This window comes from Chiloscyllium plagiosum, chromosome 20, assembly GCF_004010195.1.
Source record: "Chiloscyllium plagiosum isolate BGI_BamShark_2017 chromosome 20, ASM401019v2, whole genome shotgun sequence".
NCBI classification, from domain to species: domain Eukaryota; kingdom Metazoa; phylum Chordata; class Chondrichthyes; order Orectolobiformes; family Hemiscylliidae; genus Chiloscyllium; species Chiloscyllium plagiosum.
Window position 1 is genome coordinate 36,883,048 of NC_057729.1, and position 24,580 is coordinate 36,907,627.

The following is a 24,580-nucleotide window of genomic DNA, read 5'->3' on the forward strand; positions in this document are numbered from 1 at the left end:
TTGAAGGCATTCAACGTGCAACTTCATCCTTAGTCACACTAAGATCTGAGTTCAAAATCTGAGATATTTTAAAATAGTCCATAACATTAAGGTCTTGTAGACAACATTAATTAAACACTACTTCAAAAACTTCTCATCCCAACAGCGAAGATAACATTGAATTTACCCTGTCCTCCAATTTTACTCCCTTTCAGTCAAATGTTTAACCTTCGTTTATAATTACACCTGTCCTCTTCGTCGGTGTTGAATTTCCCCGTTGCCTCAAATATGCCTTCAATAACATTTTTTCTCAATGATATGCTGTGCTGACTCAATCTGTACCTAATCAAAATCTGAACACAGAACAATCTTTCAAATTATTCAAAGTTCTTCACAATCAACTTATGTTGTTCTCAGTGTTTTAAATGTCTTCTAGTCATTAATATCTCAAATGAAGCAAAAAAGACAATTCCATATCAGCCTGGTCATCATAATTCAGTTGTGTTTTGCATTAAACTAAGTTATGCTCAACACACCAACAGAGAGGGCAGCAGACAGAGCAACATGACAAAGTGCCCATATCTTGCAAAATGCTTCAATAGGAACAACGACTGCACAACTAAAACAAAATAACTGATTATGATATGCTTTGACATTATATAAGTACAAGTTCTTAACTCTTTTCATGTGGATTGGCAAGCAGTTCTGGCTGATACTAGGATATATTTCAATTGCTTTTCTTTTCATCACAACAGGTCTGCTTATCTAAAAATTAAATCAGAATATAATACAAAGGTATTGAATTGCATTGAGGTAGATATGATTAAAAAAAATTCTAATAGAGTAACTTAAGTAAATTAATTGATAGTTCTGTTAATCTGAATTTAGGAAATGATATCTCTCGCTCTTTTAGTTCTGGTGCTTGATCATTATAATTAAGAATTCTATTTCTTAGAAATTATAAGAAAATATTACATTTCTGATTCATTCTTTGCTCAAATATTTATCATTGTCAGGCCAGCAAGTTTCCATATTTGGCTCTTTGCAACAGTGAGAATAATTTCCGAATGCTTAATGGAGTAAGTATTATTCTGATGGGCTTTATTTCGATTAACCACTTTAACATGCCACATATTTTGTGAAACCCTATTTCATTATTGTTTTGAAATTTTCTTGTATCTCATACTAAAACAAATCATGCAGTGAAAACCTATGACACTTTCATGGGTAATTTAGGTCATTTTGGATCATGTTGTACAATTTTATTGATTCAAAATGCTCTGCAAACCATAAGAAAATAATTGAGGCAATTTATTCAAGGCATCTGGCCGTAATCTTCTAATTTTCAATTTGACAATAGCCGTTAATATTTGATTATCAACAGATGCTGTTGTAGTATGCTAATATCAGAAAAGGGCAGATTAGTACAGCTGCTAACTATTCTTACTTACTGAGATTGTTCCACCAGTAAAGCCTAACTGCAGGTATAACACTGACATCTACCTAACAATATGAAACTTTGCCCAGGTATATCCAATAGGCTGAAAGCAGGTCAAATCCAACCTGGTCAATTACCACCACATCAGTTTATTCTCAATCATCAGTAAAGTGATGGAAGGTGTCATCAACAGTGCTATCAGGCAGCACTTGCTCAGCAATAACCTGCTCAGTGTCGGCCAGTTTGGGTTCTGCCAGAGCCACTCAGCTCCAGACCGTATTACACACTTGGTTCAAAAATGGGCAAAAGAGCTGAAATCCAGATGTGAGGTGAGAGTGACTGCCTTTGGCATCAAGGTTGCATTTGAACAAGTGGGGTATTGAGGAGCCCTAGCAAAACTGGAAATAATGGGAATTGAGGGCAACCTCTCTGATGGTTGAAGTCATACCTGGCCTATAGGAAGGTGGTTGTGGTTGTTGGAGGTCAGTAATCTCAGCTCCAGGACATCCTCAGGGTAGTGTCTTCAGCCCAATGATATTCAAATGCTTCATCAACAACCTTCCCTCCTGATAAGGTCAGAAATGGGGATGGTCTCTGCTGACTGCACAATGGTCAGCACCAGTCATGTCTTCTTAGATACTATACCAGTCCACATCCAAATGCAGCGAGAGCTGGACAATATCTAGGCTCGATCTGAAAAGTGGCAAGTAACATTCATGCCACATAAATGCCAGGCAATGTCTGTCGCCAACAAGAGGCAATCTAACCACTTTTCTTCACTTCAATGGCATTACCATTACTGAACCCCCACTGTCAACATTCTGGGGGTTACCATTGACTAGAAACTGAACAGGGCAAAATTGAGAACTGCAGGTGCTGGAGATCAGAGTCTAGATTACAATGGTTCTGGAAAAGCACAGCAGGTCAGGCAGCATCCGAGGAGCAGGAAAATCGATGTTTCGCACTGAACAGGGCTCACTACATTAAAACAGTGGCTACAAGAACAGGTCACAGGCTAGGAATGCTGCGGTGAGTAACTCACCTCTTGACTTCCCAAAGCCTGTTCTGAGGAAGGATCACGGGACCTGAAATGTTAACTCTGATTTCTCTTCACAGATACTGCCAGATCTGCTGAGCTTTTTCAACAACTTCTGTTTTTGTTTCTGATTTACAGTATCTGCAGGTCTTTTGGATTTTACACCAAATAGACTGCAGTGGTTCAAGAAGGCAGAATCTCAAAGGCAACTAGGGATGGGAATAATTGCTGGTGTAAAGGGATGCCCTTGTCTCATGAATGAATTTAAAAAAACATATACTTTCATTTGTTCAGGGCATTTTTCAGGTCCTCAGTAAAATGAGGTTTGAGCTATGGTTTGGATGACAATAACTGCTATTGAAACATAAATATACTATAACCAATGGTTTGCAATTCTCAAGGCAGTGGTTGAATAAAGTTCAGTGTTTAACGTTACCAATAAATAGCAGGAGAGGCAAAATTCAACAATCCAACCAATACGTCAATATTATTGATGTAAACTTGCTGCAAGATCCCTTCTGCAGTGCTTAGAGGACCATGAGGCAACCCTTTTTTTTGCACTTCTCTTGCGTCCAAAAGGTCATGCTTTGATATATTTCTGTGGTACCCTGGTGGTCAGGGTAGTGGGGCAGTACAGGAGGATCTAGCTAAACGTGATGACAGTCACACTCTGTGACTGTACCTTATTGATTCCTGAAGAAGGGCTTATGCCCAAAACGTCGATTCTCCTTCTCCTTCGATGCTGCCTGACCTGTTGCGCTTTTCCAGCAACACATTTTTAAGCCCGCACTGGATATTAGTCCACTTATAAAGAGTTCACGACATTGGCCTCCCATTTTCCTAACATAACAGAAATTCCAGTTCAAAATACCTGAAGTTTTGTCAGGATTAGGATATCAAAGTACTGTTGGAGAGTTGATATTGTCAAAAGAAAAAGGGTTTGTGATCCCCAACCAAACGTCAACAACAACTTATATTTTCAGTGATCCTTTTACAGACTAAACAGCGTAAGGTACTTCATAGGAGTATTGTAAAAACAATTGCTACTGAGCTACACAAGGAGCTATCAGGGCAGGTGACCCCAAGTTTGTTCAATGATTTTAAGCAGTATCTTAAAGAGAGATCGAGGACAGAGAGAGTTAGGAATGGCATTCCACTGCTAAAAGCCTTGGCAGCTGACAACACATTCATCAGTGGGGCAGCAATGAAATTAAGGTGATCTTAAGAAGCCAGAGATAAGGAGTTCAAATACTCAGAGGGTTGTAGGACTGAAAGAAATCTCAGAGGTAGGTAGGGGACAGGTCAGGTTGGGATTTGTTCTGTAAAGTAGTTTGCTGGTGCATTTTCATTCATTTGCCAATGATTTTAGTCTAAATATACTTGACAGTTGCCATCCATTAAAAATGAACTAAAACAAATAAATTAAATGGGCAATTAGGAATGGCAATATACTTTGGTTTTGCTGGAGATGCTCATATCCCAATAAATACTTTTTAGAAAAAGTTCCTGTTTTTAATTGAATGAGTTGAAGAGTTGACTAATGTAAGTGTAATTCAGAGAAATGTGAACAGTGTGGGTTCAGTTCCTGCATGGGCTGAAGTTAGCATTGAAGCTCCTACCTTCTCAACTTCTCCCCTCATCTGAGATGTGGTGACCCCTGGGTTAAACCACTACCAGTTTTCTCTTTCTAATGAGTGAGCAGTTTAGTGGTCCAGTAGAAATTAGGCAACTTGACCTTTAATTTTAATTTAATTTTAAATTAAAATAAAAGGTGATTTCTTGAGTTCATTGTTACAAACAAAATATATTCAGTGGAAGCAGTTCTTTAAACAAAACTCAGATGATGGTTTTGGGGATGTGGCCTCTTCAATTTTGAATGAAGTGGGTATGAAATGATAAAATCACTGATCCTGCACTTCCTGCAGGGAGTTAGGCCAAAAGGGGGAATGAGTTTGAGAACTGGCTTTGACCTATGGTTCATGGAAGACCTGGATGATGAATTTATGTTCATGTTTAGGATATTTAAACCAGACAATATGGATTTGAGTGACATCAGGAATATTATAGACAGTTGCCTTTAAACTTAAATATAAATAAGACTGACAAAAGAATGTAAGAAGTGGTATGACATGCCACTGTTCAGTGATTGATCACTTTCAAAGAGACTGAAGTTATTTGGCTTGGTGTTGGAAGAAATGTCTGAGATCAATGGGATGAGGAGACACACTCCATCTTTTACAAAGGAAACATCTGGTGTGTCTGTCATTTCCTATTTCTGTCTTCAGTGACTTGAATTTTTAAGAGAAAAATACAATGGGTTTATATACATTAAAATAGTGATGATAAGACCTGAGTACCTTGGGAAAAATACTGTTGCCAATCTGTCTTCCTATGTTAGACTAGTGGCTTTCCAGTAGTGTTTTGTGAAGGATGATCTATAAATAAGTCTCAGCAGAACAGACAGTTATTTTAGGTGGCAAGATAAAATTTATTATATCGTAATAACAAACAGGTTACATGATACTGATGGGAACATGAGGAGTTGGACAAATGACTGTCTTCAACTACAATGGCTAGCACTTCCCAAGACTACCAGATGCTCAACCCAGTTGCTGAGTTGTACAATAAAATGGGTGAAGCCTCAACTCAGCTCCGAAATGAATCCTTTCATATTCTTTACTTAAACAGCAAGAGAAATTTATGTACTTTCTCAGCACCAAGATTATTTTGACATAATGCATCTGTTGAAACATTTCTGTACTAAGATATAATTTAACTTGCTTCATGCGCTTTTTCAGAGATTTGTAAAGCTCATACCACCCGTGTTAGCATGACCAGCTGAAGATTTCCAGTATATCTCAACTAGAGTTTCACACTGCATATAATTCAATAAAGGGAAATTAATGAAAGTAAAGACATTAGTAAATGCCTATTCCTTTGGGACAGAAGAAGAGCTGTCTTTTTTTGTCACCAGCTGCATGTGTATTTTCATCAAAAGCCAGGGAAGAGATTTTCCAATAGCTTTGAGAATGGAGTTAATTCCCATTATTGTAAGATGGCATACAGGTGAAAAGGGCTCAGGTTCAATTTCTGGTGGGTGCTGAGTTAACTAATCTGTAAGTTGAGATACTGTCAGCTGAGGTCCCTCTGGTTGGGGGTAGGGTTTAGGGTTCAGCACATAATCACCAGTATAATCCTATATGTAAAAAGCGTGTTATCGAGTTTTGAGAAGATTTGTAGCTCATTGAGGTTCTGGATATAGGTTTGCTCACTGAGCTGAAAGGTTCATTTCCAGATGTTTTGTCACCCTACTAGGTAACATCTTCAGTGGGTCTCCGAGCAAAGCACTGTTGGCTAGGGCAGAGTGGCTAGGGTTTCTGGATGCATTTTGTCTGCTTATTTGGGTTTGTTGCTGAGAAATCTTCAGACTGTGTTCATTGGGTACGTGTTCTTTTTGAATACACTGTGTAGGTCATTTTTCTTTCTGCTATGCGTAGTTCCTCTGTGCTACAGTGTGTGGTGGCTTTTCAAATAATGTTCTAATGCAGTTTCGTTTTTGGATGTTGAGGTGATTGCTTCTGTAGTTCAATATTTGGTCGGTATGTGTTGCTTTCCTGTAGACGCTGCTTTGAAGTTCCCCATTGGCTGTTTGCTCTACTGTGACATCTAGGAATGGCAGTTTGTTGTTGTTTTCCTCTTCTTTAGTGAATTTTATGCCAGTGAGGGTATTACTGATGGTCTTAAAGGTTTCCTCTAATTTGTTTTGTTTAGTGATGACAAAGGTGTCATCCACACCGTGGACCCAAAGTTTGGGTTGGATGGTTGGCAGAGCTGTTTGTTCAAGTCTCTGCATTACTGCCTCTGCTAAGAACCCTGATATTGGAGATCCCATGGGTGTTCTGTTGGTTTGTCTGTAGGTTTTGTTGTTGAAGGGGAAGTGTGTGGTAAGGCATAGGTCCACTAGCTTGACGATACTGTCCTTGCTGATGAAGTTAGTGGTGTTTGATGTATGCGTCTTTGGGTCTTCTAATAGTGTAGTCAGTGTTTCCTTGGCCATGTTAATGTTGATTGATGTAAACAGGACTGTTACATCAAAGGAGACCATTATTTCATCCTCTTCTATCTTAGTGTCTTTGATGGTCTTCGAGAATTCTTGCGTGGAGAGGATGGACTTTGGGTCTGCTACGTGGATTACACCTTTGTCATCACTAAATTAAACAAATTAGAGGAAACCTTCAAGACCATCAATAATACCCTTTCTGGTATAAAATTCACTAAAGAGGAGGAAAACAACAACAACTGCCATTCCTAGATGTCATAGTAGAGCAAACAGCCATTGGGGAAATTCAAACTAGCGTGTACACAAAAACAACACATACAGGCCAAATATTGAACTACAGAAGCAACCACCCCAACCTCCACAAACAAAACTGCATTAGAACATTATTTGAAGGAGCCACCACACACTGCAGTACAGAGGAACTACACATAGCAGAGAAAAAAAAACCTATACAGTGCACTCAAAAAGAGCAGGTAGCCAATGAACACAGTCCATAGATTTCTCAGCAACAAACCCAAACAAGTAAACAAAACACGTCCAGAAACCCGAGCCACTCTCCCCTACATCAAATACATCTTGGAAATAACTGCCAGACTACTCAGACCCCTTGGCATCATGGTAGCCCACAAACCCACTAACACACTAAAACAGCAGCTAATGAACTTGAAAGACCCTATACAGACAACAAGCAAAACTAATGTCATATTCAAAATACCGTGCAAGGACTGTAACAAACACTACATTGGACAAACAAGCAGAAAACTAGCCACCTGGATACATGAACATCAACTAGCCACAAAAGGACATGACCCTCTCTCATTAGTATCCTTACATACAGATGAGGAAGGACACCACTTTGACTGGAACAACACATCCATTCTAGGACAAGCCAAACAGAGACACACACGAGAATTCCTAGAAGCATGGCATTCCAACCGGAACTCTATCAACAAACACATCGAGTTAGACCCCAATCACCACCCTCTGAGAAAAAGAACAGGAAATGACATCACCACAGGCAATGATGTCACCACAGGAAAAAGATACCAACCCAAAGAAAACAAACATATAAATAGAAAGCAGGAATTATCAACAGTGCTTTGCTCGGAAGCCCACTGAAGATGTTACCTAGTAGGGTGACGGAACGTCTGGAAATGAACCTTCCAGCTCAGTGAGCAAACCTACATCCAAAAGCATGTTATGGATATTGTGCAAAAATAGAAATTGGGCTTTGGTATGAAGTTTCCTACATGTTCCAAATGTCTACTGTCATTCTTTGATTAATCGTCACACCTTGGATAAGTTATGCATTATTCTGTTTATCACTTTCTGGGTCAATATTTAACGTCCATTCATAACTGCCCTTGAGAAAGTGCTGGTAAGGTGTCTTAAAACATTACATATACATGGAATAGATACACCATAATGCTGCAACAGAGAGAGTTCCAGGATTTTAATCCAGTGATTGTGAAGTAACAGCAATATCCTTTCAAATAAGGATTGGGAATTACTTATATAAAGAAGATTTATAATCAGTTATGATTTGGAGATGCTGGTGTTGGACTGGGTTGGACAAAGTTAAAAATTACACATCAGGTTGTAGTCCAACAGGTTTATTTGGAAACACAAGCTTTCAAAGCACTACTTCTTCATTAGGTGATTGTGGAGCAGAATCATAAGACACAGAATTTATAGCAACAGGAATGTAATATTAAACAAATTTATTTTAAGTCTTTCATCTTTTAGAATGATCATGTTAGTTTTGGTTCCTTCATATGTAAATCCCAGAACTTTTCTAAGTTACATTCTCAAGATAGCTTTAACAATAGGTACCATCTCAGCTCAGATAATGCATTGAAGGTGTGAGGTTAAAGTCTGTCTGCATCCCAGTGTTAGGTCAGACTGATTCTATTTCTAAAGTGGGATTTACAGAATCTTATATAGATATATGTGTGTGTGTGTGTGTGAAAGTGTAGTGCAGAGGGGACACCTATGGTGTGACATGAACCCAAATTCCTGGTTGAGGCCATCCCCATGGGTACTGCACTTGGCTATCAGCCTCTTCTCGGTCACTTTGTGTTGTTGTCTGGCACACACATATAAGTTTGTGAGGTGAATTTGTACTTGCCAAATTGCATTATATTTTGCTCAAAAACTGCATAAATCCATGGAAGATTCTGTATATCTGGAGGCAATTCTAGAGGCAAACAGATGTTTGGTTTTTAACTATGTGAATGTGATTCTTTTTAATTTAGTGTCAGAAATTCTTTTTTGGCAGTGGTTCAAAAAGCATTTCCAAAGCATCATGTTACTTAAGCTAAATTACTGGACAGACTACCTGGTCAGATAATTGCTGAAGTGTTAACTAAATTGAGTTTTCATAACCAATCAAAGGAGTGGCCAGATGCCAGAAACAGGTTCTGTTGAGAAGAGAAAGTTCATACCAGCTGAGTGCAGTTTAGCTTAGGCAACCTCCAGATCAACAGATCTGGAAAGAAGAATTTAGCTATTTTAGCAGCTGAATTCGACAGGACTGGAATAAACACTGTACAGTCGCGCCTCGACATACGAACGACCCCGTTTACGAACAAGTCGGTTTACGAACAGGATTGTACGTAAAATTTTGCTTCAACGTACATACGAAATTCAAGGTATGAACAAAGGTACGAACGCAAAAAGCCTGTGTGCGACCACGTGGTTTCATTATTCTGCTTTGCTACGCGCTTGTTGAACGCAAAAGCTCTAGGGCCCCGCGTGATCTCATTCAGATCGTCTTTGGCGCGTGCGCTGTGAACAAGTATTCGTTGCTACGTCCAAGCATTCTTATGCTATCCAAACAATGGGAAAAATTGATTCAGTTCGTGAACTTTTCGGTTCACGAACTGGGTCCCGGAACGGATTAAGTTTGTAAGTCGAGGCGCTACTGTACTTTTCTTCTAGTTTAACAATAGTTAATGAGTTAGCTGCAGGAGAGATAGGCAATCCCATCTAGTGAATGTACAGAAAGTAATTAGTTGAGTAAGAAATTAAACAGTGATGATAGACTTCATTGGGTTAAGTATATTTCTGGCATAAAGAGGTCGAATCTATATTTGTGATGTTTATCTTATCTTCTCAAATTGTCATATACAGAAGAATCTCGATTATCCGGCATTCGATTATCTGAATATCGATTATCTGGCAAGATCACAAAGTCCCAATGCTTAGCTAAATTATGTTATCCGGAATTCAATTAATCTAACAAAATATTCCTTGCCCATGCCCTTTGGATAATCAAGGTTCCTCTGTATAGGCTTTGTTATCTTCTTTGTAATAATAAACTTATGTTCTTTTGTTAAAAGTACATTGGCAGCCTCATATAAATATATTGTTACTAACCATTATACTAGCAAGCTGTAAAAGTAAACTTATGGTTTGTCAAACCAAATATCACACTGTAAACTGACTTGTGAATAGTTGTGAACAGTTATTATGAGCAACTATTATGAACAGTTGTGAATATAACACTTGGAGGGAATTTGCAGTTGGTGGTGTCCCCATGCATTTGCTGACCTTGTTCTTCTAGGTGGTAGAAACCATAAGGTTAGAAGATGCTGTTGAAGGGAGCTTGGCAAATTGCCACCTTGCATTTAGTTGTTGGTACTAACTACTGCCACTATGTGCTGGCTGCGGAGGGAGTGAATGGTAAATATGGTGGATGGTATGAGGACTGCAGATGCTGGAGATCAGAATTGAAAAGTGTGGTGCTGGAAAAGCACAACTGGTTAGTCAGCATCTGAGGAGCAAGAGAGTCATTGTCTCCTAGCCCCAACCCTCCCCCAACCCCTTTACCTCTCAGCCCCCTTGAGCAACCCCTTCATTCCTGATGAAGAGCTCATGATGGAAATGTCAACTCTCCTGCTCCTTGGATGCTGCCTGACCGGCTGTGCTTTTCCATCACCACACTTTTCAACTCTGATCTCCAGCATTTGTAGTCCTCACTTTCTCCTCCATGGTGAATGGTATGCCAATCAAACCATTTGCTTTGTCCTGGGATGCTACCAGGTTTCTTGAGTATTGTTGGAGAAAAATAGATAATATTCCACCAGATCCCAGATTGGCAGAATTTAGGTGACAGACAGACTTAAGATTCAGGGGTCAGATATTCACCTCAGAATTCTCAACCTCTGACCTGCTCTCGTATTTACAAAGATTATGCAAATGTTTCAACTAAGGTTCTGGATCAATGGTGATCTCCAAGACGTTGATGATAAATGATTCAATGTTGGCATTGCCATTGATTATGAAGGGAAGATGTCTATATTTTCACGTATTTGATATAATTGTCTGGGGCTTGTGTGGTAATCAAGTTACTTGCCACTTATCAGATCTTGCTACACTAGTGCATGGAGTTAAAAATCACACAACACCAAGTTATAGTCCAACAGGTTTAATTGGAAGCACACTAGCTTTCGGAGCGGCGCTCCTTCATCAGGTGATAGTCTATCACCTGATGAAGGAGCGTCGCTCCGAAAGCTAGTGTGCTTCCAATTAAATCTGTTGGACTATAATCTGGTGTTGTGTGATTTTTAACTTTGTACACCCCGGTCCAACACCGGCATCTCCAAATCATTACTAGTGCATGGACACCTTCATCTAATGAGTTATGAATGGGTATTGAACATTGCTTATAATTAAACAATCATCTCCACCTCTAATCATATAATGGAGTTAAGGTGAATCACTTGGTATCACCCTGAGGAGTTCCTGCAGTGATGTACTAGGCCTGAGGTGACTGGTCTCCAACAATCACAACTATTTCACTTTGTGTCAGGTATGAGCTCAGTCATTGGCAAACTTTGCTGCTGATTCATATTGACTTCAATTTTACTCAGGCTGCCTGATGCCAGTCTTCATTTACATGTTTTAATGTCAGCGCAATCATATTCACTTCACATCAGGAATTCAACTTTTTGGTTTATATTTGGACAAATACTCACCTCCTGATTCCCTGAAACCTATTCACCAACTATAGAGCACAACTCTCCATTTGCCTGGATGAGATGGCTCCTGGTGTGAGTTTGCTTTGAATAGGGCAATATACATGCTGTGATAATGCTCATGTTGTCTCCTTTCCAGAAGAAACAGGGTGTGGATATTGTGCTATTGAAGAATACATTGGTTAATACAACTTTTTCCCTCAGGATATGTCCCATGATTCAGTGATGATATCATCAGCAAGTTGCTTAAAGGCATTCTGCCATATTGACCGTGAGATAAAATACAACAGCTCCAAAGATACTCAAGAAACTCAATGCCTACCTTTCATTCTAAACAGAAAGTCTGTGTGACAACTCTCCCAATTTTACCACGAGTCCCAGATATTGATGAGCATTACAGGGTGAAATGCATTACATGTCGCTTTGTCTCTTCAGGATCCTAGATCAATACCTTTGGCACACTTTTATTCTTCTTGAACTTTTCTATTAAGTTTTGATACAAGAAAATGGCTTTCTGGACCATTTCAGAAGGCAGGTAAGAGTTCACCATACTGATGGCGAGAGCTGATTCGGTCAACAGATTTTCGTAAGTAAACCAGATGAACCTTTTGCATGACCCAAAGGAATTGTCGTCATCATTAGTGAAGACTAGCTCTTTAATTGCAGTTACTTCATGAGTCAAGTTTAGATTCCTCCAAGTATTACTGTGGGATTTGAGGTTACATTCTGGAGAACCAGGTTGGTACAAGTCCAGTAACTTTACCATTATGCTATTATTCACTCTACAAGTGGCAAAATTAATTAAGGAGCTCATGAATAGCCTCCTCAATATGTATCTATTTAGTGCAATGAAAGCTCAGAAATCTTTTTATCCCCAAGGAGTAATTTGAAATGAGAATGATAGATAGGTTTTGGTACTTTCATCAATTGTTACCTGAGACAGAGAGCTACCTTACAACTACAAGCCTATCAAGTGAAAGCTGAATACAATCACAATAATTTAGAATCACGTTGAATTGTGTGAAGTGTACATATAAAGTCATTATGTGTGTCACCCTACTTTATTTTCAAGAGATAATATTGAAGGGAATAAAGAAAGGATCACTGTGACTAAGCTGAATCTAAGTTGCTGCATAGCAACAGCCACTGTTGCTATGCAGGATCATACTTGGAAACCAATATTCAAAAGGTTTGACAGAGATTTCTCTGGTGTGCAATTTTAGTTTGAAGCTGCAGAGGAAAATTGTTCACAGCTATCAGACAACTGTGATTCTCAAACAGGAGATGATATTTCATTAAGTTTAAAACAGGCAGCATATGGCTATTGTTTCCCTAAAATCTTGTGAATGGAAATATTCAAAAAGTGAATGTATGCCCTTATTATAAAAGATTGGGACAAGACGCATTTGGTTGCTAAAGTTGGGTGTTTCTAAAATAAATTTATTCCTTTCATTTGCTAATACCAACATTGGCCCAAAGATTTTGTGCTTTCTTTTCATTCACAGAATGAGTGTTTCACTTGTGAAACCAAATTTAATCATCCATTCCTAATGCCTTTCAGAACAATTTAACTACCTTCTTGAGTAGCTACAGTCGATGTGGTGTAGGCACACTGTGAGACAGAGGTTATGGAATTTTGGATTTAATGACAGTAAAGGCGATATGGTTTTAAGTCAGGATGTTGTGTGTTGGAAGAAAGAATTGCAGGAGATGGTTTTCTGACCTGCCTGCAGCCCTTCTCTTTGAGATGGTACAAGTCCCAGATTTGAAAGGTGGAGTCTGAGGAATTTTGACAAGTACCTTCAGTGCATTTTGTGAACAGTGAACAGTACCAGTACTAGTACTGATGTGGTATTGGCACATGGCAGAGGGAATGACTTAAACATGCTGAATCAAATGGATTGTTGAAGTTGCACTTATCCAGGCAAATGGAGGGTAATCCATCTCACACCTGACTTGTGCCTTGGAGATAAGAGACAGGCTTTGGAGTATCAGGGAGTGAATTACTTACTGTAGAATACCCAGCATCTGACCTGAACTTGTAGCCACAGTATTTGTATGGCTGGTCCAGTTCAGCTTCAATGGTAACTCTAGGTGGTTGATTGTGGGTGATTCAGTAATAATAATACATTTGACTACCAAGGAAGAGCTGATGAGATTTCCTCCTGCTGGAGATGGTCAATACTTGTATAGTATAACTATTACTAAGCATGTAAGTTAGCTCATTGAGCTGGAAAGTTTATTTTCAGATGTTTCATCACCATGACTAGGTAATATCATCAGTGAGAGTCTCCAGTGAAGCGCTGGTGGTATGTCCCATCTCTCTATTTATTGGTCTTGGTTTCTTAAGGTCAGTGATGTCATTTCCAGTTTTTTTTCAAGGTAAGGTAGATCGGATCTAAGTAATTATTGATGGAGTTCTGGTTAGAATGCCATGCCTCTAAGAATTCTCATGCATATCTTTGTTTTGCCTGTCCTAGGGTGTGTGTGTTGTCCCAGTCAAAGTGGTGTCCTTCTTTGTCTGTATGTATGCAAACTCATGATAGTGGGTCATGTCTTTTGGTGGTCAGTTGGTGTTCATGTATCCTTGTGGCAAGTTTCCTGCTAGTGTGTCTGATGTGTTTTTTACAGTTCTCGCATGGTATCTTGTAAATGATGTCAGTTTTGCTGGTAGTATCTAGTGGATCCTTGAGATTCATTAGTCACTAGTTTAAGGGTGTTGGTAGGTTTGTGGGCTACCATGATGCTAAGGGGTCTGAGTAGTCTGGAAGTCATTTCTGATAATGTCTTTGATATAAGATAATGTGACTGTCGTTATTGGTTGAGTTGTGCCTGCTTGTTTCTGAGGAATCAGCAAATTGTGTTTATTGGATACCCGTTTTTCTTGAAAACATTGTGTAGATATTTTTCTTCTGCTGTTTGTAGTTCTTCATCCCAACAGCCACAAATGGAGCTGCTTCAAGATATTATTTCAATGAGCTACATCACACTGCAGAACCCAAGAACTACAAACAGGAGAGGAAAAATATCTACACAATGGTTTCAAGAAAAACGGGTACCCAATAAAAAGAATCTGCTGATTCATCAGAAACAAACCCAAATAAGCAGACGCAATGCAACCAAATCCTGTAGCCACATTACCTTACACCAAAGACATCAATGACTTCCAGACTACTCAGATCTCTTGGCATCATGGCAGGCCACAAACCTACCACACACTTAAACAGCAACTAATGAACCTAAATGATTCAATAGATACTACCAGCAAAACTAACGTCATTTACAAAATACCATGCAAGAACTGTAAAAAAAACCACTACATCGGATGAACAAGCAGGAAACTTGCCACCAGGATACATGAACAACAACTGAACACACCCTAGGACATGCAATCATTTACAAAATACCATGCAAGAACTGTAAAAAAAAACCACTACATCGGATGAACAAGCAGGAAACTTGCCACCAGGATACATGAACAACAACTGAACACACCCTAGGACATGCAAAGGCATGCATGAGAATTCTTACAGGCATGGCATTCTATCCAGAACTCCATCAATAAACACATCAATTTAGATCTCATCTACTTTCCCTTGAAAGAAAGAACTTGAAATGACATCACCCACCTTAAGAAACCAAGACCAATAAATAGAGAGATGGGACATACCACCAGTGCTTCACCAGAGACTCTCACTGATGAAAGTGAGGAAACGTCTGAAAACAAACCTTCCAGCTCAGTGAGATAACTTATATACTTATCATCAACCTGAGCTACAAATCTTCTCAAATGTTGCTGTAAGTATTACTTGAACGTATAACTGTTACCTGTCATGACTCACTGGGGGAGCATATTACTGTTCCTGCAATCATTTCAAAAGTTAAAGCTTTCAAAGAGATATGCAAATACCCTAAGCTACCTGATTTGCAGAACGAGGTTGATAAAAAGAACAAACCAGGTTTCTGTACTTAATAATCACTATTTATTACAGTCATTAGATTCTTGTTACAGCTAAACAATTAAACTACTTCAAGTGACCTATATGAATTAAAACCCTAAGCCCATTATAAAGTCTCCCTTAAACACACATACAGATGGATAAACAGATTAAAAATACATGGGTAGAGCAAAAACTGGGAAAAAAACAACATTGTCCCTGTTCTCAAACTGTATTGTTAGATTCTTGCTAATCTGAAGGCTTCTCATTGACTTTCCTTTTCCCAAATGCTTCCTCTGGTTTGCAAGAGGCACACTGGGGGTGGGGGAGGTGGAAGTGGGACTAGTGGACAGGGAACTAAATAGTAAAAAAATGATCACTAACAGATTATCTGGGAGCTTCACTGATCTTCTTCTGGAAATGTGATGGGAGATTAAGGGAACCATGGCAGACTTTCTGGGCTTACTCATTGGGCATATAACATAGTGATCCAAACACCAGCATCATAAAGCTTTCTAAATTACATGTGTAAATCAGATTAACTTCCTTCCATCATACAGTATGAATATGCCAGACTAAAGAACTTTCTTTGTGTCCTTCGACTTTATGTATGAATTTTGCTTTGAATATAAAAGTTGCGATAATTGAGAAGTGGTGACTTACCCCATTAAAAATTCTATCGTAAATTATATTCTCATTCATACCAATGCATCTTATACTTTCTCTTAAGTTCTGTGACCAAAAGCTAGTCTTAACCCATAATACTGCATCGCTGCCATGTTCAGGCAAGGAGGCAGGCCCTGAATCTACCCCAGACTGCAGGATGATGGAATGCCATACTGTTGGCATCAATCTAATCACATCACAAGGTGTACAAAATATGCTGGCAACAGACACTTTTACGTGCATATTGTAACCTGGAGCTGTAAATAATGATGATGGTGCCTCCAATTTATTTCCATCACATGGGTCACCAGGGAATTCTTCTCACTGTCACTTACTGCTACTGGCATAATTAGAAGGATTTACGACAATATTGATATTCAACATGCTTTAGCCCTGTTATGAATGCATCTTCCTTGGCTATCACGTCCTGGAGTAGGAGTTAAACCAAAGCTTCTAGCCCAGAGATAGGGACACTACTCACTACAACATTAGCTTTTCTTTGTCAAGGCATGTGTAACTTAATTTGCTATCATACATTCTAATAACTTATTTGCTTTCCTACTAATGTTTGTGTGCGTTGGTCAATTCCTCTAGTGATGCATATCCATATATATTTAAAATAAAGACTTACAATTTTGATATCATGATTATGGATCATATTGTAGACTTTATATTGACTTTTAATTATAATGTGTTTTTTTACAAGAGTACACACAACCAAATTGATTGAGGCTGTAACTTCAGTGATTATCTCAAAGACATACGTGGATTATCCTCAGGCCTCGAGGGACACCCTAGAATTTCACAACTGAGTGGTGTTTAGGAAACTTCAAAGAGAAGGACTTCAAAGGGAGAAATGCACTGCAGACTAAAGTGCAGTTGCCTCTGAGTTATGTCAGACTGTGAACATGTTGGAAGGAGACAGCAGTCAAGGGGAAGAGACAAATGTGTTTTTTTCCCATTTCAAGAAGACACAAAAACAAGTTTTAAAATCCAGTTTCAACTCTGCCGTTTGTGGGCTAATGTACTGTGAAAGTCACAGCTGAGAAAATCCCCTCATCAATGCACTGCCGAGTAAAAAGTAAGGAAATTGCTTTCTCCATGCTGGAACCCAGAATGTAATTGATTCCCTAATTGGCCCTTGAACGGACTGTCTTGCCACATATTTTCAAAGAATGGTTCTGAATCAATGAGGTTGGTGTGGATCTGGAGTCACGTGTAGGCCAGACCAGGTAAGGAGAGCAGAATTCCTTCCTGAAAGGACATTAGTGAACCTGATGGGTTTTTCTGAAAATCAACGATGGTTACACGGCTGATATTAGGCTAGCTGTTAATGCAGCACTCCTTTGGACTTTAGCTCAAGTCACTGGAGCAGGACTTGAACCTTTAGAATCAGTGGCTTACAGAGCCACAGCTATTACTTTCAATCATGACCTTGTATATCTTTTGTTGGCACTTTACTGTTCTCCTCATATTCTTCACTTATGATTTGCAACTTCTTCCAAAGAGATCATCAGTGAGGTTCAGAAAGACATTTTTCTGTCTGTGATGTAGTGCAAATGAGTGGTAATCTTTTTTTTAAGTCTTCCTTCCCCACATATGTGGAGGAGCCGGTGTTGGACTGGGTGGATAAAGTTAAAAATCACACATCACCAGGTTATAGCTACCTGATGAAGGAGGAGCGCTCCAAAAGCTTGGACTTCCAAACAAACCTGTTGGACTGGAACCTGGTGTTGTGTGATTTGTAATTTACCCCACATCTCGCAGATTTCTTTCCTGAAAGGGCATCAGTGAATAAGATGCGTCTTTACAACAATCAACAATAGTTACGTGGTCACCATTCTGATCATCAATTCTGATCCTTGTTTTCAAATTTGTTTGTGCCTTTTATCCCATCTATTATCTGTAACCCCCTTGGAAATATCTGCATGCCTCTTAATCTGGCCATATGAGCATTTTTATTTTAATCACTGCACCACTGGTGGCTGTGCCTTCAGTTGCTGAGGCCCCAGGCTCTGTTCCTATATCTCTCTGTTTCTCTATGTCACTTTCCTCCTCCAAACCACCTCTGAATTAAGCCTTTGGTCTTCTGGTCTCTTATTAGTCAGCTCAGTGTCAAATTTGCTTTTAGAATGCTTCTGTGAAATCCATTTGGCTATTTTAATACATTAAAGGGGCTTTATAAATACAAGCATTTTCATTGACTTCAATCTTTTGTTCCTGTGAATAGAACTGCAGTCATAAATTACATCACAAAATCAGGCACTTATTCTTCCAAAAAATGTGTATTTCATCTACAAAGAGCTATTTCTAGACATTAATGGATAATCTTCCAGTTTCTTAGTACAGGTAGGGAGCCTTGTTTTGCAGAATTTCACAGCTTTAGCCGCCTGCTATGCATGATTGGTAAAACATCTGCAGCAAGCTCCAAACTTCGAAATATTTGCTAGCGGCAGGTGAGGCTCCTCACCAGCAGAGTAAAGTCGGAAAATCTCCCCAGAAATTTCTGTTTCAAAATTATTAAGACAGTGTACTGGCAATCACTAATGTGCCACCCTGCTGATTCCCAATCTTGGCTGCACTGTGTTGTCCTTTCAAAGATTCAGGATATGCACTGATCTCTTAACAGAAAACACCAGTGCAATTATTGTGTAAATTGATTGGTTCTATACTGCCATCAGGGAACTGTGTTTGAAGGGAGTGTGAATTGAAGGCAGGATACAACACTGTGGTACCAATTTTCAAGATGCCAGCAAATAGACTTCATGCTGGGAGCAAAGAGTGAGTCAATATCCCCTTTTACTGTACATCAGATAGCTATAAAGTTTATATTAATTGCATATTAGTTTTTTCACATTTATTATAAATTATGATTATATGCTGATGTGACTAGTTGTTCTTTGTTTCAAATGCATGGGTATATTTTACTACATGTAAAATACCATGAAATAAAAATGGAAGGTGCTGGAGAAACTCAGCGGGTCTGGCTGTGTCTGTGGAGAGAGAAACACGGTTAATGTTTTGAGTCCAGTATAAGTCCTTCAGAACTCAAGTAAAATGCAAAATACAATGAGGTATCTTTGACAATATGAAAAAAGGCTCAGTTCATTATATACCACTGTTCAACAGTCACTGATTCCAGATAACGCATATTTACCAACTTGTAGCATCACCTCGTGAATGATTTGGCCATAAAACTGGTTTTTCAGATTAATTACAAAACCACTATATACTGTGGGCTTGCACAAACTCAAAACCATCACATTGTTAGTTTTGATCATCATATCCAAATCAACAATGATATCCAAAACCTGCAAATTATTATTTGTGATATTCACCTATTGCCTCCTTCAAGCAATACCATATCAATAAATAGTGGAAATAATCATTTCAAGGTCTGTAGTTAATCATATTTGAGGCAACCACAATTAAAATTACTATGGATCATCAACAGGTTTCCACAAGTGGTGAAAACTGAACCGGTTATGGAGAAGTTCTCATATTTGTTTTCCAGCTGGATTATACAATTTCATGCATGCCTTGTCACAATTCCAACAACTGCAAAATTGAGAACATACAGATAGTATCACTGTTACAAAATGGGACAAAACTCATATTTACTCTGGTTCATTCATTTTACCTTCATTGCCATCATTTCTCTACAGGCAAAAAGCAATGAATGCCCTTTCATGTGTTTGACTTAAATTTATCTTTCTCATGTCTTAAAGGTTCTAACCTTTAACTTTAGGACCTTTCATTTGAAGACAGAGTCCTTCATTGTAATTAGAATATGAGAGTGCATTTTGTAAATATTACTTTTGGACTTACCTCATATTCTTCCTTAAAGCCATAGCCCTTGCCACATTTCATCTGTGTGATGTGCTGCAGTAGATCTGCTACTCTTATAGCAGGTTGAAGGTGTCCAGTTTGATACGACATTTCAACAGGTTCACAATTTCTGTAGGAATGGGTTTGAACAACTCTAGCTGGCTGAGTGATATCCTCATGGTTGCTGTCTGCATTTCAAAAATATCAGATAATCAGAAACGTTAAGCGATCTTGAATCTGCCGCATACACACACCAGACGTGGGAATACAAATCATTTACTTAGTTGCCGCAAAAAAAACTCTGGTTAACTATTAATGATGTTTTTTGTGCTGTCCTTTCTATATATTTTCTAATGAAACTGCAAGAGTGTAAAATGGAAATTTGTGAGAGGAGATAAAACCTGACAAAATGTTCTCTGAAGAATTAAGGTATGATGTCAAAAAGGAAGATGATAACATTGAAGTGCCATTTTTCAATCAGTTTCCAATTGATTAAAGGATTTCTAAAATTTAAGACGTTTGAAAAAAATCTTCAGACCTGTCCATAATAAACCAAGATGGTAGAAATTTACAGTAAATGTGATAAAGAGCACTTACCTGAAACTGACCTCACCTGCATTCCAGCAATAGCTGGCATTTATATAGCACCTTTAATATGACAAATCTTCAATGACAAAATTTGGCAGTGACCAACATTTGGAGTTATTGTGGTATGTTAACATCTTAAAGGAGGAGCGAAAAGTAGAGACAAGGAGAGTTTAAGGAAATAATTACAAAGTTTCAGGTAATTTTAGACACAGTTACTAATGGTAGAATGTTGAAAATTGGGAATATGTAAGAGGCCAAGCTTTCCAGTAGTTTCTATTCGTATTTTTGACATTGGCAGTTTTTCTGCTTTTTCTTTCTTGAAATTTCTAAATGTATTAAGTATTTAGAAATGTAAAGTGCAGTTCTAACTCCAAGGCACTAGAAGTCACTGTTTACCTGAACAAACATTGACACCTTTCTGAAGATATCCTAAAAATATCCAACGGCATTTATTTAATTCCATCAAATCCCCAGCCTGTGAATAATGCTGTGTCTAGACTGCAGGGTAGCAGTGCTTACTTGCAATTCTGAAGTGAAGCAGTGGAAAATCTCAAGCTCCAGTGCAGAATGTGAATTTTTCCCCCAACAACCTGAAGAAGGGTTACACCTGAAACGCGACTTCTCCATGTCCTGATGCTGCCTGGCTTGCTGTGTTCTTCCAGCCTCCTGCTTGTCTACTTGGATTCCAGCATTTGCAGTTTTTTTTGTCTCTAATGCAGGTCAGGCAGCATCTGTGGATAGAAACCGAGTTAACATCTCAGGTCAGTGCTGACCTGAAACATTGACTCTGTTTCACTCTCTGCAGATGCTGCTTGATGTTTATATTTTATGTTTGCATTGCAACTTTTCAGCATGTACACTATTTTGCTTTTGCTTTTACAAATTTACTGTCTATCTAAATCTGGGAGAGTTTTTTTTGCTCCAGTATCAAGTCAGACATTTTTATCAGATTTAGGCTGTGTGAACACCAGAACCCCAAAAATGATGCAAAATGTAAGCATTTCACACTGATGCCACAGCATTAGTCCAAATGTGCTATTGGATGTTTAAACAGTGGCAGGAACATCAGAGCAGTAGTAAATTCTTGGTTCATAGAGTCATACAACACGGAAACAGACCCTTCAGTCCAACCAGTCCATGCTGAACATAATTTCAAACTAAACTTGTCCCATCTGCCTGTCTGCTCCTGTCCCATGCCCCTCCAAACCTTTCCTATTCATTCATGACTAACTAGATTGTTGAAGTGTATTTTCACACCTTTTGGTGTCTGAGATTTGTGTGTGAATGAATTTATTCGCATTTAAATGTAATTCAAATGGTGTCTTTTAACTGACTCAGTTTCAAAAGGACATAATCTGAAAAGTAGAGTCATAGAAAGAGAGAGAGATGTACAGCATGGAAACAGACCCTTCGGTCCAACCCGTCCATGCCGACCAGATATCCCACCTGCCAGCACCTGGCCCATATTCCTCCGAACCCTTCCTATTTATATACCGATCCAGATGCCTTTTAAATCTTGCAATTGTACCAGCCTCCACCACTTCCTTTGGCAGCTCATTCCATACATATACAACCCTCTGCGTGAAAAAGTTGCCCCTTAAGATTTTCTTATATCTTTGCCCGAGCAAGGGGATATGATGGATGGCAGGCATAGGAACGGGGGTGGAAAGTCTCAGATACAGTCACATAGATGGGTTAACTCCAGGAAAGGTAAGAGAGGTCGGCAGGTAGTACAGGACTCTTCTGTGGCTATCCCCACTTCAAGCAAGTATGCTGTTTTGGAAAATGTAGGGAGTGATGGATTCTCAGGAGAACATAGAATGAACAGCCAAGTTTCTGGTATTGAGACTGACTCTAATGTAATAAGAGGTACATCGGGTTCCAAGCGATTGATTGTCTCAGGGGACTCTCCAGTCTGAGGTACAGACAGATGTTTCTGTGGCTCGCAGCGAAAAATCAGAATGGTGTGTTGCTTCCCTGGTGCCAGTATCAAGGATGTCTCAGAGAGGGTGCAGAATGTTCTCAAGGGAGAGAGGGGCCAGCAAGAGGTTATTGTTCACATTGGAACCAACAATATAGGAAGTGTAAAGGTTGAGATTCTTAACGGAGATTACAGAGAGTTAGGCAAGAATTAAAGAGGTCCTCGAGAGTAGTAATATCTGGATTACTCCCACTGCTACGAGACAGTGAGGGCAGGAATAGGAGGATAGAGCAGATGTATGTATGGTTGAGGTACTGGTGTATGGGAGAAGGATTCACATTTTTGGATCATTGGAAGCTGTTTAGGGGTAGAAGTGACCTGTACAAGAAGGATAGATTTCACCTACATTGAAAGGAGACTAATAAACTGGTAGGGAGATTTGCTGGAGCTGCTCAGGAGGATTTAAACTAGTAAGGTAGCAGGGGTGGGACCCAGGGAAATAGTGAGGAAAGCAAAGAGCTTTGCCTCCTCACTCTCCACGGGAGTCGTACCGGAGGACTGGAAGCAGGCGAATGTTGTTCCTCTATTCAAGAACGGTGATAGGTAAATCCCTGGCAATTACAGACCAGTCAGTCTTATGTCTGTGGTCAGCAAAGTTTTGGCAAGAATTCTGAGGGATAAGATTTATGACTATTTGGAAACACAAAGTGTGATTAAAGGCATGGCTTTGTGAGGGGCTGGTCATGCCTCACAAATCTTATTGAGTTCTTTAAGGATGTGACAAAACAGGTTGACGAAGGTCGAGCAGTAGATGTGGTGTATATGGACTTCAGCATTTGATAAGGTTCCCCGTGCTAGGCTCATTCATAAAGTCAGGAAGTATGGGATACATGGAGATTTGGCTATCTGGATTCAGAATTGGTTGGCTGACAAAAGGCAGAGAGTGAATGTAGATGGAAAGTATTCTCCCTGGAGGTCCGTGGTGAGTGGGGTCCTGCAGGGCTCTGTTCTTGGGCCTCTGCTCTTTGAAGTGTTCATAAATGACTTGGATGAGGAGGCTGAGGGGTGGGTTAGTAAATTTGCCGATGGCCAAAAGATTGGAGGTGCTGTTGATAGTATCGAGGGCTATTGCAGGCTGTAGCGCGACATAGACAGGATGCAGAGCTGGGCTGAGAAATGACAGATGGGGTTCAACCTGGATAAATGCGAAGTGATGCATTTTGGAAGGTCTAACTTGAATGCTGAATATAGGATTAAAGACAGGATTCTTGGCAGTGTGGAGGAACAGAGGGATCTTGGTGTTCACGTACGTAGATCCCTCAAAGTTGCCACCCAAGTGGATAGGGTTGTTAAGAAAGCATATGGTGTTTTGGCTTTCATGAACAGAGGGATCGAGTTTAAGAGCCGCGAGGTTTTGTTACAGATCTACAAGTCCCTGGTGAGACCTCAATTGGAAAGCTGTGTCCAGTTCTGGTCGTCCTAATATATGAAAGATACAGAGGCTTTGAAGTGGGTGCAAAGAATGGTTTACCAGGATGCTGCCTGGACTGGAGGGCTTGCCTTATGAAGAGAGGTTGACTAAGCTTGGACTTTTCTCTCTGGAGAGAAGGAGGAAGAGAGGTGACCTGATCGAGGTATACAAGATAATGAGAGGCATGGATAGAGTCAATAGCCAGAGACTTTTCCCCAGGGCAGACTGACTGGCATGAGGGGTCATAGTTTTAAGATATTAGGAGAAAGGTATAGAGGGGACATCAGAGGAAGGTTCTTTATGCAGAGAGTAGTGAATGCATGAAATGCGTTGCCAGCAGTGATGGTGGAAGCAGAGTCATTAGCAACATTTAAACGACTACTGGACATGCACATGGAAAGCAGTGAATTGAGGGGTGCATAGGTTCAGTTATTTTATTTTACATTAGGATTAATCCTCGGCACAGCATCGTGGGCCAAAGGGCCTGTCCTGTGCTGTACTTTTCTATGTTCTATGTTTTATGTTCAATCTGAGACTGGTACAGTTGAGAACAAAAGCGAGTCAAATAGTCAGGGCAGGCAGGGACAAAGCAGAGAACAAGGTAGGACTGATAAATTAAACTGCATTTATTTCAATGCAAGAGGCCTAACAGGGAAGGCATATGAACTCAGGGCAT

At 39.5% G+C, this 24,580-nt stretch overlaps 1 protein-coding gene across 6 annotated transcripts in view; it reads right to left on the reverse strand.

Annotated features, from left to right (window-relative positions):
* Positions 1-24,580, reverse strand: part of LOC122560178 (receptor-type tyrosine-protein phosphatase T-like) — a 1,397,629-nt gene that overhangs the window by 151,820 nt on the left and 1,221,229 nt on the right. For all 6 annotated transcript variants that reach the window (XM_043710562.1, XM_043710557.1, XM_043710558.1 and 3 more), the window contains one exon: positions 19,925-20,112. In XM_043710562.1, coding sequence (XP_043566497.1) covers positions 19,925-20,112 — 188 coding nt within the window. The remainder of the gene's footprint in view (positions 1-19,924; positions 20,113-24,580) is intronic.